The sequence below is a fragment of the Rhinatrema bivittatum genome, chromosome 9 (genome assembly GCF_901001135.1).
Source record: "Rhinatrema bivittatum chromosome 9, aRhiBiv1.1, whole genome shotgun sequence".
Taxonomy (NCBI): Eukaryota; Metazoa; Chordata; class Amphibia; order Gymnophiona; family Rhinatrematidae; genus Rhinatrema; species Rhinatrema bivittatum.
Window position 1 is genome coordinate 41,571,732 of NC_042623.1, and position 21,634 is coordinate 41,593,365.

The 21,634-nt window shown below is 41.8% G+C and overlaps 1 protein-coding gene across 2 annotated transcripts in view; it reads right to left on the reverse strand.

Moving 5' to 3' along the window:
- The window catches only part of FBXL13 (F-box and leucine rich repeat protein 13), a 310,049-nt gene that overhangs the window by 61,545 nt on the left and 226,870 nt on the right, over positions 1-21,634 (reverse strand). For both annotated transcript variants that reach the window (XM_029617147.1, XM_029617148.1), the window contains exon 18: positions 12,297-12,380. In XM_029617147.1, the coding sequence (XP_029473007.1) occupies positions 12,297-12,380 (84 nt within the window). The remainder of the gene's footprint in view (positions 1-12,296; positions 12,381-21,634) is intronic.

The following is a 21,634-nucleotide window of genomic DNA, read 5'->3' on the forward strand; positions in this document are numbered from 1 at the left end:
TGCCCACATGTACCATGAAAGCCCACTCCTCCCCAGCACTGTCTAAAATCATATCTAGTTGCCAGATGAGGTCTGCCATCTTTGCACCAGGTAGGCATGTTACCAGGCAATCCTCACGCCCACCAGCCACCCAGCTATCTACATTCCTAATAATCGAATCGCCAACTATGATGGTCGACCTAACCCTTCCATCCTGGGCCGTAGCCCTGGGAGACACATCCTCAGTGCGAGAGAACAATGCACCATGTGGAGAGCAGGTCCTTGCTATGGGATCATTTCCTGCTGCACCAGGTTGATGCTCTATGACCAGGAGACCTTCCTCTTCCAAGGCAGCACCAGGGCTGCCAGACTGGAGTTGGGACTTGGCTACTATGTCCCTGAAGGTCTCATCTATATACCTCTCTGTCTGCCTCAACTCCTCCAGGTCTGCCACTCTAGCCTCCAGCGATCAGACTCGTTCTCTGAGAGACAGGAGCTCTTTGCACTGGGTGAAAACATACAACTTCTCGCCGTCGGGTAAAAAATCATACATGTGATACTCAATGCAAAAGACTGGAAGGTGTCGTCGTCCCCCCCCCCTTGCTGCTGGACTGCTTCCTTCATCTTAATTTTGTTCAGTTCCTCGTTAAGTTTAGGTTGCTATGAGAGTAGGACTGCATACAATCTGAGGCCTTTAAATGTATTAGTTTATTCACTTTTTATCTGGTAGTAACCTACAAGGGAATGATTAAACTATTGATAAGGCCTGGTGAAATCCTGTGTTTAAGTTAAAAGGCTGATTATTTATTTATGTGAAAGTGTCTCCTACCTATAAACATTGGTCATAAACCACAATCTCCATATGGCACCCTAAATCCTGTCTCTAATCAAAGTATATGCTTGTATGCAGGATTTATCGAATCATGCTCATCAATTGTGTTGACATAAATGCAGGAAACTGAAGTAAAAATGACAAAGCCTCCAAAACAATTGAGGACATTGCCATTTTCCTCCAATTTCTGGGCATTACAAACTGTAATCATGATTTAATAGACTCCCCCAATTGATCCCCCTCTCACCCAGCTCCTCTCTTACATCAACCATTTGATATTCTGTCCTGTGGGAAATATGCGCTTGCCAGCAAGCCATTTCATCAGGGTTTAAACACTAACTTCCCTTCTCCCTGACATTTGCCTGAATAAAAGCATCACTTGTGCTTAAGTCTCTGCCTGGGAAAGGATACCTGTTGGCCCTGAATTCCTGGGGGAGGGGCTGGGTGTTCCCTAGTCAGAGGCAGGACAAAGTCAGGAGGTATAGATTTCAGCAGCCAATGATATGATCCGTGCACACCCCCTGAGCCAAAGCCAATGGTGTAATGACTCTTCTGTTGCTATGGGAAAGTAGCCAATCATGTAATGACACATCATCTGCCTTTGTATGAATGTACAATAAAAGAGAGTGCTACACTGTGCTCAAGTCCTTTTGACCTGCCTGCCATGAAAGCTGTCTGATGCCTCTTCATTACTCCTACATCTGGTGACCCTCGCGACGTGATGATAAACTCCATGCTTATTTCGGCTGGTCATAGCCAAGGTACATACCGTTCAACAGATTTGCAATCGTAATATTTTTAAAAAAAAGTACTTCTTAGTAATTTTTAAAAGTATTTCTCAGCAAGTTTGTTCCCCACAATCGTAAGCATGGGCAGTGATTTGACTGTACAGCAGAGGCTACATGCCAGGGAGCTGCAGCAAATCATCAATAATCATTATTTCATCACCAGAAGAAAAATAGCGCAAGTCAGCCTGGGGGACTTAGAAAAATTAATAAGTGAAATAGCTTGCCGTTGCCCTTGGTATTCAATGGAGTCTGGAACTCTAAATACTCTAAATACCCAGGAATGGATTTCAATCGGCAATTATCTTCATACGGCTCCCAGAGCTCCCATAAAGCAAAGATTAATCTGGCAAAAATGTACAGAGGCCATCGAACACATGGAAAAAAAAAGTTTAAAGACAGCAGTTTCAAACCATGTGCTTTTAGAAGCAGGCAGACTCAATCAGAATACCCTTCCCCCATCTTATGCTCAGTCTTCCTCGGAGACAGCAAATTCTTTACCCACATCCAAGCCCATTCACACCTTCCCCATTTCTTCAGAAAAGCAACCCTTGAGAACAATAGAGCCACGACCTGGCCTGGGTGGGGTGATTAGCATTGAATTTCAGCAGAAAGAAAACCTTACAGAAACAGAATTGTTGGAAGGACTTCAAGCCTTCCCCATCACAGAAAAGAACCATGAACAAAGGGGGACAGAAAATGAAATAGAACATCTGGGGACACACACTCACATGGCTCCTGTGGCTTCCTCTGCATCCACCTCAGAGAAAAGGCCCCAGGAAACTGAAAACACTGAGGTCAGAAAAACTAGCCTTCCTCCATCTTGCCTGCAAGCCCTTCCCCCACCAACCACCATGGGATTTCACCTAGAACATGGAAATCTCACAAGGGAGGAATTATTGAAAGGGATTCAAGCCTTTCCCATTACAGAAAGAAACAAAGAACTAGGTGTGGCAGCAATAGAGTTGAGTGCCATGAGCAGTGGCTATGCCCCCAGGTCTTCAAAGAAATCAGCGTGTAAGACCTTGGGCCAGGCAGCTGCACTCCTGTGTTACAAGCAAAGAAAATATCATTATGAAAAAAAGGATTTAATTAGACTCCTGCGTTACAAGCAAAGAAAATATCACTATGAAAAAAAAAAATGGTTTCTCTTTACAAACAGTACAAATTTGGAAAAAATGGTTTCTCTCAACAAACAGTACAAATTTGGAAAAAATGGTTTCTCCTGGTCTTCAATGTTCAGTTGCAGAGGGACTGCATGCTTAAGGAGTAGTTTCTATTTGAACTCAGTTACAAAAAATCTGCATACTTTGAGAGTATTTTCCCCCACAAAGTGTATGCATAGCCTTATGTTAAAACTGTACTGAGATTTGAACAATTACTGTGTAAATTACATGTGAAAGTTTCCCTTTTGCAAAGTTTATTTGGCTCACATTTAAAATGACTCCATTTCTCTGAGATTTAAGTTTATAGTTTGAATTGCTAGCGTACAGAACTTATATTTTTACTGTGATTCTCCCTTTCAGGACAAAAGTAAATTAAAATAGTATCTGTCTGCAAGGAATCAGTCCTTGCCAAGCCATTGTCTGTGGTCGATGTTATCTAAATTGTTAAACAAAGCTATCTTTCAGTTCCTATTGACTGAAGGATTAATTCCTTGGGTGCAGTTCTTTTCTTTTGAGAAACACTGCTCCTCCCCCCCTTTTCTGTAACTCTTGCTAGCCACTCATGGGGGAGGGAGGGAGAACTTTTGAAAGAAAAAAAAAAAAAAACAACTGGACTTAGTACTGCAGTTTCTCTCTCTAGTTTATATATGTTATAACTCAGACAGTTCAGATATCCTGCTGATCCAAATCTTTTCCCTCAACTTTTAATGCATTACTGCACTAGCCCTTCCTCTCAATCTGTCTTTAATCTTTTAATACTTTCAAACTTTAGCGTGCAGCAGACAGAGCTGAGCAAACAGCGTGTTTAATTTCCTATTCTAATAATTATAAGAAGAAATTCTATTCTGATATTCCACATTGAAAGTAAGCTCAGAGTATTATTGATTGCAACCTGGAACAATAGTTGCAATCTATAAAGTAATGATGGGGTCTCCACTAGGAGGCGCTATGTTATTCTACAAGTTATATTATATTATTGTTTTAATAATTCTGTTGTATAATAGTTTTTATTTTTCAGGCCTACAGACCTTCTGTATTAAAGAAACTTCAGTTTTATTTTCTTTTTCACAAAATTTTTACAGAATTCTGAACCTTAAAATTTTTACTGACAGAGGTTGCTACATCTAAAGCAATCCCTCCCAAGCCTTTTCTTGCAAATCCAAATTGATTTTATTAAATTGAATGATAGAATTGATTCTCCAAGGTTAAAAAAGTAAGAATTTCACTTTAATCCTTACCTTAGTAATTTTTTGCTGTATGCCAGTTTTTAATATTTTCCAGATTTACAGCCTTCCTGCCATGAGGAGATGTGAAGATGAACACTTTGCAGTTTATTTTAACATTTCTCTAACGCCTTTTGACTTTTGACTTTTGATCCTTGATCTAATTTTGTTTTTGATAACTTTTTGATAAGATTTTTAGCTCATATTATGTGTTATCTGTTGTCTGTCTTGATGCCAAGAAGACTATGAATGAATATTTGATGAATGAATATGAATATGTGTCAGTTTTGTGTAAATGAATATTTGCAAGATGAATGAATATATGTCAGTCTTGTGTAACATATGTTTAATGTAATGTCTAATATACTTGTCATTTGTGATTACTGCAAATGACTTTTCCTTTAAATGATTAATTTACACTTATTGCTATTTTACTGAATGAAAATTGATCACTGCATAAAAACTTTCTTGATAATGGGGTTACCCTCTGTCCTGAAAACTGATAATGGCTCTGCTTACTGCAGCCATTCCTTTACATGAATTTCGTCAATAATTGAACATTAAATACTTATTTGGCATCCCCTACAACACCACAGGGCAAGCCATTGTGGAGAGAGCCAATCATACCCTTAAGAGCTCTTGAAAACAAAAACAAAAAGGAGGGATAATTGCCCCTGGATTTTTCCCTAAGAAGGACTGGCTGAACAAGAACAAAGTATTGTTTTAAATCACTTTAAATCATCCAAACATATCAAATTTAAGACCACAGCCATGAATAATCATTATGGGACTAGGGTTAGTCACCCACAGCCATCAGTTTTGTATAGAATATTTAATGTCTGGTACGGTCCCGTTCCCTTAAAATGGGGAACGAGGATATGTTTCTCTGCTTGCTTCCACTGGTATATCAAGCCGTGGAGAGATGGAAAGGTGCCCAGGTCTACAGGACCCGATCCCCAACTTCTCCCTGAGCCTCCACAGCCCTCAGAAGGACAGAGACCGGACTCCTTGCAAAAAGCAGCACCACATGACCTGGGGACAGATCAAGGCCCTATCCAACCAATCTGCACAACTCTTGGAACAGCAAGGCCTTGAGAAAACTCCAGAGAACTTATTAGCCGCTTTTTCTTGCCTGAATGCCAACTCATTAACAATTGTGTTCTGCATCCTCATCCTTTGCCTTATTTCTCCAGCTATGGCGATTTCAGAACAAGGACTCTGACAGAACAACATGTACATCCTCGAATCGAACAGACTGTTGGATCTGCACACACATGCCAACCCAAGCCTGCGGAGAATGACTGATGCATGCTGTACCATTTAACCTTACAGTATGGACTAATTATCCTTTACAGAGAGGTGTTTTCATTAACTCTCCAGTTAATAATACCATACTACACATTGGTAGCTGTATTCAAGAGACTGCCGCTCTTTGTTGGGACTATGATACAGGGGATGGGAAAGGGAATTCAGGTGGGAAATATCCATATTGTAACCGAACTTTTGTATTAATCACTGAACACTTACATAGTTATACCACATATATGTATGCAATTGGCAGATTTCAGGATGTGCAGTGGGAGACCCAAGCAGGTGCAGAAAGTATAGAGGGGATGAAGGATTTACCCTTTGTAGTTATATAGCCCAAATGATAACCAATGACATGTCCACTAATCTGTTAGGAAACATATGGATGTTATGTGGGCGTAGAGCATATATGTACATTTCCCCAAGATGGAAAGACAGATGCACTTTAGGCTACATCCTCCCCTCATACTATGCAGTCAAAAATTTACCCAAAGCAAGGCTCTGTAACAAAAGGGAGGCGATAAATAATCCCATAGAAAAGTATACAGAAACTCAGATAGCTAGAAGCCAGTTTCCCCCAATGGGGACAGCTATGAATTACAGAGACTTACACATCCTAGCTAACTGGACGACTGCCATATTTAATCAGACAGTCCATGCATTAAAACTACTCACAACAGAAGTTTCTCAGATTAGAGAAGTAGCATTACAGAACAGCTATACCTTAGAAACCATTTTAGCCTTAAAGGGTGGTGTTTGTGCATTAATTGGATCTCATTGCTGTGTGTACATATCAGTTTATAAAGCAAACCTCACACATACCATAGAGCAGATAGAAACCATGGTTGTTGATGCACCATTTTCAGGCAGAATACCAACTTCTCCATGGGACTGGCTATGGTCCTGGCTCCCTGATATTTCTGGTCTCAAAGGGGTGATTTCTATTATAATTACTGTAATTATCTTAATTATTTGCCTGTGATGCTGTATTCAGTGCATACCAAACCTCATATCCATATTGAAACCTTGCTCTCAGCCCGAATACAAAGATGTCTTGTAAGATGCCTAATAGGGAATCATGAGCCCTGCAGCGTTGGCACACCACCTGCACCAGCTCTGGGTGATATGGAGATTCAGGAGCTCATCGGTGGCTGGCACACCACGCCGAATTAGCTTTCTTCTCTCCATAATCCCCCTTCCCCTATTTCCAGCCCATACCAAGACATAACAGATTTCAGTAAGGGTCTAAAGCTTTACTGAGCTGCCTAAACAAAAACAGAAAGGGTGAGATGTGGGAAATATGCGCTTGCCAGCAAGCCATTTCATCAGGGTTTAAACACTAACTTCCCTTCTCCCTGACATTTGCCTGAATAAAAGCATCACTTGTGCTTAAGTCTCTGCCTGGGAAAGGATACCTGTTGGCCCTGAATTCCTGGGGGAGGGGCTGGGTGTTCCCTAGTCAGAGGCAGGACAAAGTCAGGAGGTATAGATTTCAGCAGCCAATGATATGATCCGTGCACACCCCCTGAGCCAAAGCCAATGGTGTAATGACTCTTCTGTTGCTATGGGAAAGTAGCCAATCATGTAATGACACATCATCTGCCTTTGTATGAATGTACAATAAAAGAGAGTGCTACACTGTGCTCAAGTCCTTTTGACCTGCCTGCCATGAAAGCTGTCTGATGCCTCTTCATTACTCCTACATGTCCTTCTCTCCTCCCATCCTCCACAGCCAATTCCTCTCCAGCTGCTCCAAACCTCAAACCCCTCCTACATCTGAGCCCTCCCTTCAAACAGCCCCATCTCCAAACATCCCTCTAGCCAGGATCAGCAGTAACACTTTCCTTTAGTTACTGGCCCAAAGTTGGATGACAACTGGTGAGACGTGAGGGCAGGCTGATGACAGAGGCAACATTTTTCTCTTGGGTAATTCAGTGTTGGGGGAGGAGTTGGCCTGAGCACTCTCAGTTCACTCTTCTCTTCACCGCTGGTCCAAAGCCCAACTGTGAAATACAAGCGGCGATGGCGATAATGATGAAAGTCAGCGCAGATCTTCTGAGCCAGTGCAAGTTCACAGGGCCTTGCAGTGGCCCCAATCCCTTGCGTGGGGCTTCTTGTTACCATAGAAACTCATGCAAAGGCAGAGCCATTGCAGAGCCTGGGAGCATGTGCTGGCTCACAGGCCCCACACTGATGAGGATGATGCCTCATTAGTGCTGCCCTTGGAGGCACTTGGGACTCCAGCTGAAGGTTTTGAGACCCCATTTGTGGTCCCGACATCCAGTTTGGGAAGCCCTGCTCTAGAAGGCTCGCTTAGTAGTTCAATGGAAGTGCTACTGTACGCTGCCATGCGGAGGGATCTGGGTTCACTCCTGGCTCAGATCTTCTGGTCCCTGGGTCAGTTGGTGTGGGGGATGCTGTGAAGACGGTGTTCATGGCCCTTGCGGAAGAGGGAGTCAATCATTGCACAGATTTAGGGCTCATGACTGCAGAGTTCCAAAGGTGCCCTGGTGCATGACTCTCGGCTGAGGACTGCCACTGTAATGACCGGACTAAAGTAAATTAAGAGGGAATATAAAGCAAGAAAAAAAAATCACTGGAGTGGTTGTGAATGAAGACTCAGAATGCCAGATTCCGGCTCTGGTTCCAATTGAGCTGAAAGCACAGAAGGAGCAGGAGGAAACTGCTGGAACAAAATAAAAAAAAAAAAAAGATTTGACTCTATCTAGTGAACTTAGACGGTGCAGCCAGAAATGAAAGCAAACTTCTGGCACCCTTAAAATAAAGGATATAATGTAGACAGCACCTGTGTCTCAGGTAATATATCTTACAGATAAAACATCTGAACAAATTATTGTATTGCTTTCTTTTTTAAAACAATGTTTTGAGGGGTTAAAATACTATGAAATTCCTCACTACTTCTATATAAATCCTTGCACTTTACCAGTGAGGACTGAGGGTACGGGTTACAGCAGAGTTTCTCTCACTTTATATCCACTGCAAAAATCCTAAATTTATGTTCTGTAAATCCAATCCTTGAGCTCCCCAATTGGGTCTGATTTTTCAGGGTAACAAAAACATTCCAATTAATCAGGTTCTTAGATCAAACATATGCACATATACCTCATGAACATTCACTGCAGATATCCAGAAAACCAAACCTATATCGGGATGTTGGAACCAAATTTAGGCACCAGGATCTGAAATAAACAGCACTGACTGAAAGGAACGTGAACACCTCCTTAAGAAAGCCAATTAGCTCAGAGTTTTTTTTCCTAACCACGCTCTGCTGTTTTATAATCATTCCCTCCCTAGAGAATTGTACTGTTATAATGATAAATCCTGCTTTTCCCTGCTGTGTTGGTGCGCACCGTCTGTTTCTCCCTGCATGTTGCGCACAGTTGTAAAGTACACATGTCCCATCTGTTTCTGCTAGAACGATTAGTGAAAAGATGCACCGGGCTGCTATCCTTCCAGGAAATACTTTTCCCGGCCCTGTGCCTGTTCAGTTGTAATGTATTTCTTGTTCCAGTTTCCTGCTCTTTATTTTTCATCTTGGCTTGCAGGATCTGGATATTGGAAGTGACTTTCTGGGTCAGTTGTGTCAGGGATTTACAATCATCTGAACTGCAATACATTACTGACACATGCAAACTGGGAAAGGTCCAGGATCTCCAGTGGTTCAATGTTCTGACATTTCTCTTTTGTAACCAACAGGCCACCGTGTGCAATGGTATGGAAACAATTGTTTTCCACTGAATAGGGGAAGCTTTTTTACTTTACTGCATACTCTAGTTTTTTTTAATAATCTGTTTTATATGTATAGAAAAGAGGAGTGGCCTAAAGGACAGAGCAAGAGGCTGAGACTCGGAGAAACCAGGATTCAAAACCCACTTCTCCTATTGATGCTCCCTGTCACCTTGGGCAAGTCATCTTAGCTCCTTGCCCTCAGGGACTGTAAATTCTTAGGGGCAGGGGCTTCTTATACTGAATTACTAATACTGTAAGCTGCCTGCACATTATCTGGAAAGGCAAGCTAAACTTATTGACAAAACAAAATTTCAAGGTTCAGCTAACTTCCCAAAATTTGGCACGAGTGTAACAAGTGTTTCAAGAATGCTGTGGGCCAAATTTGATAGCATTTAGATCATTGGGTTGTATTGTGCAAGATATTTTTATGCTTTTTATTATAATGAATGGGGAATGCACATCAATGTATGTTCATAGCTACAGCAAGTACCGTCAGGGATAACATCCAAAAAGAGATTAAAATGTCCACGCAGCAATGGTGTTGACATTTTTAACTAGTGGAAGCCCCCCTCCATGCACAAAGTATACTGTAGTGCTTGTAAGCCATGGAAATCATATAACCCAGAGGATTAGAGATGGCAGAAACAGGGACTGCCATCTGGGTTGCCCCTGTGCCAGTTACACAGTTAAGTGGGTTCCAGTTACAGCTGGAGAGGTAAAAAATGGCTGGAGAAGCATTTCCTGAGGCAACTATATTAAAATCTGGAGTCTAAAGGGGAAAGAAGAGAGCAAACCAAAGAAAAGTGTAAGAAGTCTTAATTAAGCAAAAATGGTGGTCAGTGACAACGAATGATTAAGAGGCTGATTCCCTAAGCTGAGATACAATTTTAATGTGGAAAATGAATAGCCCCCACTAAAGACAATGGGATGTGCGGTACATAATGCATGTTTTCTTTGTTAAAACCTTCCCACGTCTTAATTTGGCCTCTCAATCAGTAAAAACACAAGTTACTACACTACATGGAGGTTGATAAATACAATTGTGCTCAAATGTTTATATACCTCTGGCAGAATTTGAAAGATGTTAGCATTAAGAAAACGTGAGTGATCAAACAAAACACATCAGTTACTTTTTGTGTGTTTCAAATTAAACTATTATGCATCACAAAATAACACAATAATTAAACAAACCATAGCAATAAGGGAAATAATAAAATGGTCCTGCTCAAAAGTTTGCATACTCTTGAATGTTTGGGCTGGTAATACACACTCAAGCTGACATACACTGGTTGAGATTGCAATGAAGGGTAGGTATCCACACTTGTGCCTTGTCTGATTATTAATGTCTATGTATAAATAGTCAATGAGTTTCTTAGCTCTTGAGCACCCTTGTGCATTTCATCCAGGGCTGCACTGACTTTAGTGGTTACTAAAGCATGGGAAAAGCAAAAGAACTGTCAAAGGATCTGTGAGAAAAAGTAGTTCAACTTTATAAATCGTGAAAAGGATATAAAAGATATCCAAAGATTTGAAAATGCCAATCAGTACTGTTCAAACTCTGATCAAGAAGTGGAAAATTATGGGTTCTGCTATAATACCAAGGTAGACCAAAAAGATTTCAAGCACAACTGCCAGGAAAATTTGTCAGGATGCAAAGAAACCTACAAGCAACTTCTACTGAAATTCAGGCTTCTCTGAAACAAAGTGGGGTGGGTGTTTCAGCATGCACAATAAGGAGACACTTGAACAAAAATGGGCTGCATGGCAGAGTTGCCAGAAAAAAGACATTGCTGCACCAAAACCACAAAATAGCCCACTTACATTATGCGAAACAGCACCTAGAGAAGCCTCTAAACTACTGGAACAAAATAATTTAGAGTGATGAGACCAAAATTGAACTTTATGGTCACAACCATAAATGCCGTGAAGAGAAGCACACCATCCCTACCGTGAAGCATGGAGGTGGACCTCTGCTGTTTTGGGGGTATATGCACTATAACGGCACAGGGAATTTAGTCAAAATTGATGGCAGGATGAATGCAGCACCTTATCAGAAAATACTGGAGGAGAATTTGCATTTATCAGCCTGGAACCTGTGCATGAAGCGCACTTGGACTTTCCAACATGACAATGATCCGAAACATAAGGCCAAGTTGACCCTTCAATGGCTGCAGCAGAAGAGGAAGGTTCTGGAGTGGCCATCACAGTCTTCTGATCTCAACATCATTGAGCCACTTTGGGGAGAACTCAAACGTGCAGTTCATGTTAGATAACCAAAGAATTTACAGGATCTGGAGACTTTTTGCCAAGAGGAAGAGGCAGCTTTACCACATGAGAAAATAAAGGGCCTCATTCACAACTATTACAAAACACTGGAAGCTGTTATTGACACAAAAGGGGGCAATTCACGATATTAACAAATAAAGGTATGCAAACTTTTGAACAGGACCATTTTATTATTTCCCTTATTACTGTGGTTTAATGATTGTGCTAGTCTGTGATGCGTAATAGTTTAATTTGAAACACATTAAAAATAACAGACGTGTTCTGTCTGATCACTCATGTTTTCTTAACATGCTACACATCTTACAAATTCTGCCAGGCGAATGTAAACTTATGAGTACAACTGCACATTGAGCGGAACCCAGCTGTCTACTTGTGTTTTAACTTGACCCATTGTCATTTTATACATGCGCAGTTTTGTTTCAGACATTTCTGGGCTAATTTTGTAACATCACAGATAAATTCACTGACTTTCAAAGCGGACGTAGGCGCATATGTTTACTTTGAAAAATTATCCCACCAAATCTATCCACACACAATTCCACCTGCTAAAATGCAGGCAGAAATCCAAACATATGCGCCCAAGTGCAAACCCTGCCCCCAGGAACGCCTCCACTCAGTCTGGGTAAACTTACGTGCTAACAGGACATTCATACGCAGGTTTAGCCACATACTGGGCGAGCAATTGAAGCAAAACTCCCCACGATTTTTTTTTTTTTTTTTTAGAGTGAAACACTGTTTTACCTGCAGAAATGTTTTTTTGAAAATTACCCTCTCTAATATTTTGTGGAATATATGTGGGCAACCAATCGAAAGGATTTTCCTACAAGTGGTTTGCGACCTTTATTTTATGCTTTTAAATCATTAACCAATATTTTTGTTCAGTCAGATGAAGCAGGACCAGGATTCCTCACAATTTTTTTCATTCACCTTATCTGCTCCTGGACCAAACGTTTCTTTCTAACTTTACCTGTATCCCCACACCAGTGATCCCAAGACATTCTGACACAGTAAGCTCCTTTATGTTCCTGATGGTGCCGAGGGCTGCCAAACCCTGCATGCAAAAATAAAAATTGCACATGAAAAATGACTAATTCTTATATCATCATCCTTACAAAATGAATACACAGAGAACGCAATCTAATTGTGTCTTCCGAATAAATCTTTTAGAGCAATACTTCTCAACCCAGTCCTCAGGACACATTCAGCCAGTTAGGTTTTCAGGATACTCACAGGGAACATGCACGAGACAGATTTGCATGCATTATCTCCATTGTATGCAAATCTATCTCATGCATCTTCACTGTGTATACTGTGAAAACCCAACTGGCTGGGTGTGTCCTGAGGACTGGGTTGAGAATTACCGTTTTAGATTATAAACATTAATTATCCAAAAATCTAGCATTTGATGTGTCGGAGCTTTCTGCATGGGCTTCACTATGCCAAGCCGAGTGCTTCATTATAGGGTCAATTTTCGAAAAGTTACGCAGGGGTTGTGCACATAAAATCAGGAATGCGTGCATATGTAGTCCTTGTGGGTGGTAAGCAAATTTTCAGAACTTTGCATGTACCTCTAGGTGAGTAAAAAAACCCAGCATTTCAAAGGCTTTCCGAGGCAGAGTTTGGGAGTGCGTGCACAGCATTTTGTAGGTGGTGTGTGTGCGACTTACAGGCATATTTTTAGACATGCTATTCAAGTTATACCAATTAAATCGCACTTGCTTTTGCCTACAGGTTTGGGGATGGGAGGGGGGGTCAGAGAGAGTGATGGAGGGTCTAGGTGAACTGGTGATTAAAAGTACATGCATAAGTATTTTCAAAAGCAGACAATATGCAGACATTATAAAATACCTGCCTCCACATAAAACCAGAGGGTTATTACATATCGAGGTTATAAGTAGTTCCCCCAAAAATTATAGATGCACACTTTTATAAAACAGGTGCACAAACTACGTGGATCTCTGCATTAAAAAACATGGGAGCGTTCTAACACATGCATGTGTACTTTCCAGGCAGAAATATGTGGTATTTTATAAACTGTGTGATTGCTGCCACTCATTTAGAAAAAAAAACAGCTTTAGTAATCCACTTAGCAAGTTATATTTACTATAACAGGACCAGAAATATTTTAAATAAAATAAAAAATAAAACTTTAGATGCACGAAATTATGTGTGTATGTGCTGACTTATGCACCCTCTATGTGTGCATATACTATGACCAGGGCTGTCCTTAGGACTGGTGGATGAATTATTCTGGGTCCTGTGCTTTAAGTTCACACAGACTATACGGCATCTGTAAATGTGCATCCTGAGATGCTCTGAGTCCAGATGTGAAAGTTATTTTGATGGTGCTGGAAGAAATACTCATTGCTGGATCAGTGGATGGAAAATCCCACTGATCTAACTTAATTACTTTTTGCTTTCCTCATTTTCTAAATAAGATCCTGCAATATACAAATTTAGATTGCCAATGAATTTTGTAGCGCAGAACTATTCCCTGTTCGATATGAATTATATTGTTCCTGGAAGTCATCATTCACTCATAGAGTGCCTAGAGTTCAGTTGTTGCCAAACATTTCCATTCAGAACCCACTTCTGAGCTACAATGATAATGACAGTGCACATCACAGAGTGAAGAACTGCAAAAAACCATCTCCAAATGCAACCGTTTTCATAACTTGAATGCTCCAGATGTCGTGCTGTGCTTGTGGAGGGCAAGCTTCAAAGCCATTTACCCGGGTAAACAGTGAATTTCCGGGGTAACTTGTCCTCTTCGGGAAGGTTAAAATCATGCCCAGGTCTCCATGGTGTGCATACTTTTAGTTGATTGTGAGGTGTTCTTGGTGAGGCGTTTAGGTCAGGGGAGGGGAATGACGAGCACATTTTGGTTTTCAGAAGCATGCACACTATTTCCCCCACACAGACAGCAGCTTGAAATATTTACTGTATCATCTGTATCATCACCTTTCGATATCATTTGTGACGCAGTTGCAAATTCATATCTGTGCTGTACTTGATACTGTAAGCTGGCTCAATAAAAATTCAAGTTTAAAAAGTACATATCCATCGCGGGATGTATTAATGGTGACATTTGGGATTGTATTTGAATTTCTTCGCATACCCAATAATTAGCAATATACGAAAAGCCTGTACATCAACCCCTATATATAATACATAAAACATACACAGTAGGGAGAAAATATATATTCAGTGGCAAGAAACTCAATAATATACCTGGACTTGACCAACATTACTCAAATAATGATTTTATTTATGAAATTGTAACCGAACTTTATTGGCACCTGTTAGAATGTACGATATCCTACATTTACTTACCTTAGTCTATGTGCCTATTTGTAAACCGTTGCGATGGTATATAACTTAGCGACGGTATAGAAAAGTTTTAAAATAAAAATAAAAAAAATAAATATAAATATTGCTATTTTGGACACAATCACCCACACAACAGGATTATGCCGGGGCTGTTTCGGATATGATATCCCGTACAACATCGCTATTTTGATCGGGTTTACAGAAGCACATTGGTGCCGGTAGAAGATAAGAACTAGAGAGATTGTCATCGGGCTCTCGTGACCCGGGCAGCATTTTCTTCTTCAACCGTACAAAATAAAAAAAAAACCCAACAAAAAATTTTGACTGGTGCTATAAATATTAGGTTATAACCACAGAATTGCCTTCAGTTAAACCCCAGTAACAGCACCAAATTAATAATTTTATTGATCCTCTTCAATTGGAATTGTTTTTCTCACGTTAAATTTCATCTGCCATTTGGAAGCGCAATCTTCCAGTCTTGCAAGGTGCTCCTGCAATTTATCACAATTTATCACAATCTGTTGCGGTTGCGGGATGAGGTGGACCTTTGGACCGGCCTAGTGAAAGGAAGTTCTTTAGGACAGGCCGGGAGGCGGAATCAAGCTGAAGAGCAGGCGGCGGCTTCACCCTGGAGATCCTAGATCCCCCCAGGAGGAGCCCGTAGGGATCTGAACCGCTGGGACTTAGGCGATCTCAGGCAGAGGAATCGGAGAGGGCTTCACCCAGAGAATCCTAGATCCCCCCAGGAGGAGCCCGTAGGGATCTGGACGGCTGGGACTTACGAGGCGGGAGCAGACGAGATGAGAAGCAGATCCGAAGGTCAAGGCAGGCGGCGAACAGGGAACGTCAGGAGCAAACCGGAGTCAGGAACCAGGAGATCAGAAGACGAAGGAACAGCTGGAGCTGGAGCTGAAACAGGCACAGGAACACCAGGAACCAGGAGCCAGGACAACAAGACCAGCAGGAACCAGGAACAGGACGGCAACTAGACTCTCCAAGGAGGGACCTCGTTGCAAGGCGAAGTTCCTGAGTCAGACACTGGCCTTATATACTCTGCCGGCGTCTGACATCATCGAGGGGGCTGTCTAGCACTTCCGGGTGCTGGACCTTTAAATGCCCCATTCTCGCGCGTGCAGCAACGCGGGGGGCGGAGTCAGAGACGGGCTCGGCGGTGTCTCCCACGTGGAGACGCCGCAGCCATGCGGCCTAACAGGCCAGGAACCCGGCGTTTTCTTCCGCAGTCCGGAGCGGAGGTAAGTGGCCACGATCTTGGGAGAGATGGTCGGGGCCGCAACACAATATGCTTGAGATTTAACTACGCTGCATAATTTTGTGTCATCCGCAAATTTGATCACCTCACTCATCATACCCCTTTCCAGATCATTTATAAATATATTAGAAAACACCGATCCAAATACAGATCCCTGAGGCACTCCACTGGTTACCTTTTCCCACTATGAAAACAGACCATTTAGTCCTACTCTCTGTTTCTTGTCTTTTAACCAGCTTGCAATGTACAAAAGGATATCGTCTTCTATCCCATGACTTTTTAGTTTTCTTAGAAGCCTCTTATGAGGGACTTTGTTGAACACCTTCTGAAAATCCAAATACACCACATCTGCTGGTTCACCTTTGTCCACATGTTTATTCACCCCTTCAAAAAAAATGAAGAAATGTGAGGGAAGACTTCCCTTGGGTAAATCCATATTGGCTGTGTCCCATTAAACCATGTCTATCTAAATGTTTTGTGATTTTATTCTTTATAACAGTTTCCACTATTTTTCTCAGCACTGAAGTCTGGCTCACTGGTCTATAATTTCCTGGATCACAACTGGAGCCCTTTTTAAATATCGGGATTACATTGGCCATCTTCCAAACTTCAGGTACAGCAGATGATTTTAAGGATAGATTACAAATTAATTGAAATAGGTCTGAAATTTCATTTTTCAGTTCTTTCAGAACCCTGGGGTGTACACCATCTGGTCCAGGTGTTAGTTTGTCAATCTGGCCTACCACATCTTCCAGGCTCACTGTGATTTGGTTCAGTTCATCTGAATCATCACCCTTGAAAACCATCTCTGGAACAGGTATCTCCCCAACATCCTGTTCAGTAAACATCAAAGCAAAGAAATTGTTTAATCTTTCTGTGATGGTCTTAACTTCCCTAAGTGCCCCTTTAATGCCTCAATCATCTAACGATCCAACCGACTCCCTCTCAGGCTTTCTGCTTCAGATATATTTTTTAAAGTTTTTATTGTGAGTTTCTGATTCTATGGCCAACTTATTTTCAAATTCTCTCTTAGCCTGTCTTATTTATTTATTTATTTATTTATTTATTTGCAGATTTTTATTTACCGGGGTACGTAAGTAACATCACCTCGGTTTACATTCAAACAATAATAATTTAAGTCTGTCATCATTCACTGCTATACACTCTAATTCTCCCATCTTACTTCTTAGACTTCTGGCATTAGCAGACAAACATTTCAAAGGGTGTTTTTTTGTTTGTATTAACATTCTGCTTTTCAGTTGACAGGGATAAATTGGAATCTTTAAGTTCAGGTGAGTTTTTAATTATAGGCACTTGGACTACTTTTCTTATTATTGGAACCTCTCTGTTGGGATGCTCTAACTCTAATGCTTCATTAGTATCCTTCCAAGATACCTCCCTCCAAACCATGCGTGCTGAGTGATTGTCGGCTTTCCCCTTTGATTTAGTTTAAAAGCTGCTCTATCTCCTATTTAAAAGGTTAGCGCCAGCAATCTGGTTCCACTCTGGTTAAGGTGGAGTCTATCCCTTCGGAAAAGCCCCCCCCCCCTTCTCCATAGGGACCCCAGTTCCTTACAAAACTGAATCCTTCTTCCTTGCACCATCGTCTCATCCACGCATTGAGACTCCGGAGCTCTGCCTGCCTCTGGTGACCTGCACGTGGAACAGGGAGCATTTCAGAGAATGCTACCCTGGAGGCTCTGGATTTCAGCTTTCTACCTGAGAGCCTAAATTTGGCTTCAAGAACCTCCCTCCCACATTCTCCTATGTCGTTGGTGTCCATATGTACCACAACAGCCAGCTCCTCCCCAGAACTGTCTAAAATCCTATCTAGGTGACGCGCGAGGTCCGTCAGCTTCACATCAGGTAGGCTTGTTACCAGGCAATCCTCACGGCCACCAGCCACCCAGTTGTCTACATTCCTAATAATCAAATAACCAACTATGTTGGCAAACCTAACCCTTCCCTCCTGGGCAGTAGCCCAGGAGGGAAGGGTTAGGTGTGAGAGGACAATGCACCACCTGGAGAGCAGGTCCTTGCTACAGGATCATTTCCTGCTATACCAGGTTGATGTTCTCTGATCATGAGACCTTCCTCCTTCAAGACAGCACCAGGGCTGCCAGATTGGAGTTGGGATTTGGCTACTATGTCCCTGAAAGTCTCATCTATAAACGTTTCTGTTTGCCTCAGGTCCTCCAGGTCTGCCATTCTGGTCCTCCAGAGATCGGACGCGTTCTCTGAGAGACAGGAGCTCTTTGCATTGGATGCACATGTACAATTTCTCACTGGCGGGTAAAAAATCATACCTGTGACACTTGATGCAAAAGACTGGGAGGCTCCCTTCTTGCTGCTGGACTGCTGCCTTCATCTTAAATTTGTTCAGTTCCTAGTTAAGTTTTAGGTTGCTATGGGAGTAGGAATGCAATTAGGTCCTTTAAATGTATCAATGCATTCATTATATATTTGGTAGTGACCAACAAGGGAATGATTAAATTCTTGATAAGGTGTGAGGTATTTCTAAATTTAAGTTAAAAGGCTGATTTTTTTTGTGTGTGTGAAAGTGTCAACTGCCTATAAATTAAAGGATGTGTTGGGGAATTCAAACATACAAACTTCTGTTTTTTGCCTGCCTTAATGACTACTTATTTAATACAAACTCAAAACTTCTGTTTTTTGCCTACCTTTCTGACTACCTATTTAATACAAACACACAAACTTCTGTTTTTTGCCTGCCTTTCTGACTACCTATTTTTATCAAACACACAACTGTCTGTTTTTTGCCTGCCTTTCTGACTAGCTTTTCAATACAGACACACAAACAAACTAAATAATATACCCGAATAGTTTACTTCTCACCCATACTTTTAAGTTTTAAAAATTTCCTCAAGCAGTACTTACCGATTCTTTTCAGCTACCAGCAAGGCGATCCTCTCCTCTCGTGTTCCCACTACTACTACTACTATTAAACATTTCTATAGTGCTACACTACATACGCAGCGCTGTACAAACATATAGAAAGACAGTCCCTGCTCAATAGAGCTTACAATCTAATAAGTCAAACATACAGGACAAGAGACTTGGGGTATAAAGCAAGACAGTGTTTAAAAAGAAAAGAAAGTTAGTTAACAAGACTAAGAGCAGACAATCAGGCATAACATTTAAAATCAGTTTCAAAATGGTGAGTCTTTAGAAGGGATTTAAACATGGCAAGAGAAGGAGCATGACACACCAGTTCAGGAAGACCATTCCAAGCACACGGTGCAGCTAGGTGGAAAGCACGGAGTCTGGAATTGACAGTAGAGGAGAAGGGTATAGATAGAAGTGACTTATCCGACGACCGGAGTGCACAAGGAGGGATGTAGAGAGAGATAAGAAAGGAGAGGTAATGAGATGCTGCATAGTGAAGGCATTTGTAGGTGAGAAAGAGGAACTTGAACTATATGCGGGAGCAGATAGGGAGCCAATGCAGTAATTTCAGAAGAGGGGTTATGAGAGCACAGCGACATTGGCAAAAGCTAAGTCATGCAGCTGAATTTAGGACAGATTGCAGTGGAGAGAGATTTCTTGCTGGGAGACCTGTGAGGAGCAGGTTGCAATAGTCTAAGCAGGAGGAGATGAGAGAGTGGATAAGGGTTCTGGTAGTGTGTTAAAAAAGGAAAGGTATGGATTTTGGCAATGTTAAAAAGAAAGAAACTGCAACATTGTGGCGATATTGTGAAATATTATGCAAGTCCCGTCCTGGTACCCTCACCTATTACAATGAACTTCTTTGTAAGTTATTTGCATGAATGAATAATGCAAATGCATGCAAAGAAAGTCATTAATAGGTAATATGATGTAAATATTTTATCGTGGCCGACTCAGAAAGTGGTCAGCCTCAAAATAATAACAACTTTTTGAAATGCGGTAAATGTGAGGCACTCTAATGTGGGTCCTGAGGTTCCCATGGCACATTTAAAGTACCAGGAACCTACATAAAAAAAGTGCTGTGGCTAAAGAAAAGGTTGAGCTGACCCCCAGCTCAACCCAGGTCTGCCACTCAAGGTGATTCCAACTCCCCAAAAGTAAAATATTTGAGTAATGTGCCTGTGTGGCGATGGCGCCCCCTTCCCCCCCAAAAGGTTTCTATAAAATTCATTGGGGGTTCAGGGGTCCCCCTCACCCTCTGCCCCCTAAAAGTTGTGATTAAAAAAATATAGGGTCATGGGCCGCTCCCCCCCCCATACACATCCTGAGCCGCCTCCCACATCCCCTGAATCTTAAAACTCTGACTCCGGTCCCTCATTGGGGTTGGGGTGCTTCCTAACACCCCGCCTGGTTGACTGGGGTAAGGTCAGATCGGCTCCATTTTGAATAATAGTGGCAAATGGGTGGGTGCAAGGGCGTGCCCCGGCCCCAACGAGGGATGGGAGACGGACTTTTAAGGTTCAGAGAGTGCGGGAAGGTGTCAGGAGGTGGAGAGGGTGCCTGGGGATGTGTGGGGGGGGGGTAAGGGGAGAAGGTAGAGAGGACCCCTGACTCCCTATGAATTTTATAGAAACCTTTGGGAGGAAGGGGAGGTGGGGGTGGGGTGGCCATCACTGCAAGGGCATATTACTCCATTTTTATACTTTTGGGGAGTTGGGGCCGCCTCGAGTGACATCCCTGGGTTGAGCCAGGGGTCAGGGCTGACCTCTGGCTCAATCATTTTTTTTTCAGCTGGCACTTTTTAAGCGGTTGGCCCTTTAAAATGATGGCGGTCCCTTGCGGTTGAGGCCACCATCGCGTTAAAGAGCCGCTAGCCACATTCTTTTGTCCCGTGGTGTTTGGCCACGAAAAAGAACGCACCATAGAGCCGTGATGTCTTTTTTGGGGGAGGGGCCTCACTATCATGGCAACACCCTCCCGCAATAGTGGAACCCCTCCCACTAAAAAAAAATCACGGCTTGATGAATTCAGGCCTAAGTTGGTACCTGAGCTGATGGAGGGTGAAGTGACTTGCCCAACATCACAAGGAACCATCACTGAGAGAAGTGGGATTTGATCCCTGGCTTCCCTGGTTCTCAGCTACTATACTGCTGCTCCTTCTGTGAATATTTCCCATGATGTCTAGATTCTTTCTTTGGTACAGAAATTTTCATATAGCTATTAATAATAACTACCGGCAAGTCAGCTTTCAAAATATACATTAGCAACCAAAGGCTGAGCAGCTTTAAAAATACTCAGCATCACAATATGCTTTGACCTATTTCAGTTTTCAAATAAAATAAAGTGAACTGTTCTGTTTCCCTATAGGAAGATAGGAAGAGGAAGGGATTTGAGATGTCAGGATTCTCAGAAGCACATCAAAAGTATGAACCAGGAGTCACTGGATATTCAATCATATGTGGTAGAAATCTGAATGAAACTGAAAGAACAATTCAAAAATTATTGAGAGGGAGTACATTTACAGAGGGGGACAGACAGAAATACAGACATAATGATCCCTGCAGGACACCAGGCTAAAACATGCTGAGCCACGAAAAAGGCTTTTTCAATAAACCAAATATTTATTGAGAGTAAAAATGACTCATAGCATCAAAGACGTTGACGTTCAGCTTTTTAGTGATATCATTCACTTGTTACTGAGACAAGTTGTTATGTAATTTTATTTTATTTTAAGTATTTATAAGATTGAAGTTTCCTTTATGATTGGTTTAATTTTATTGTATTTTGTTTTATTATGA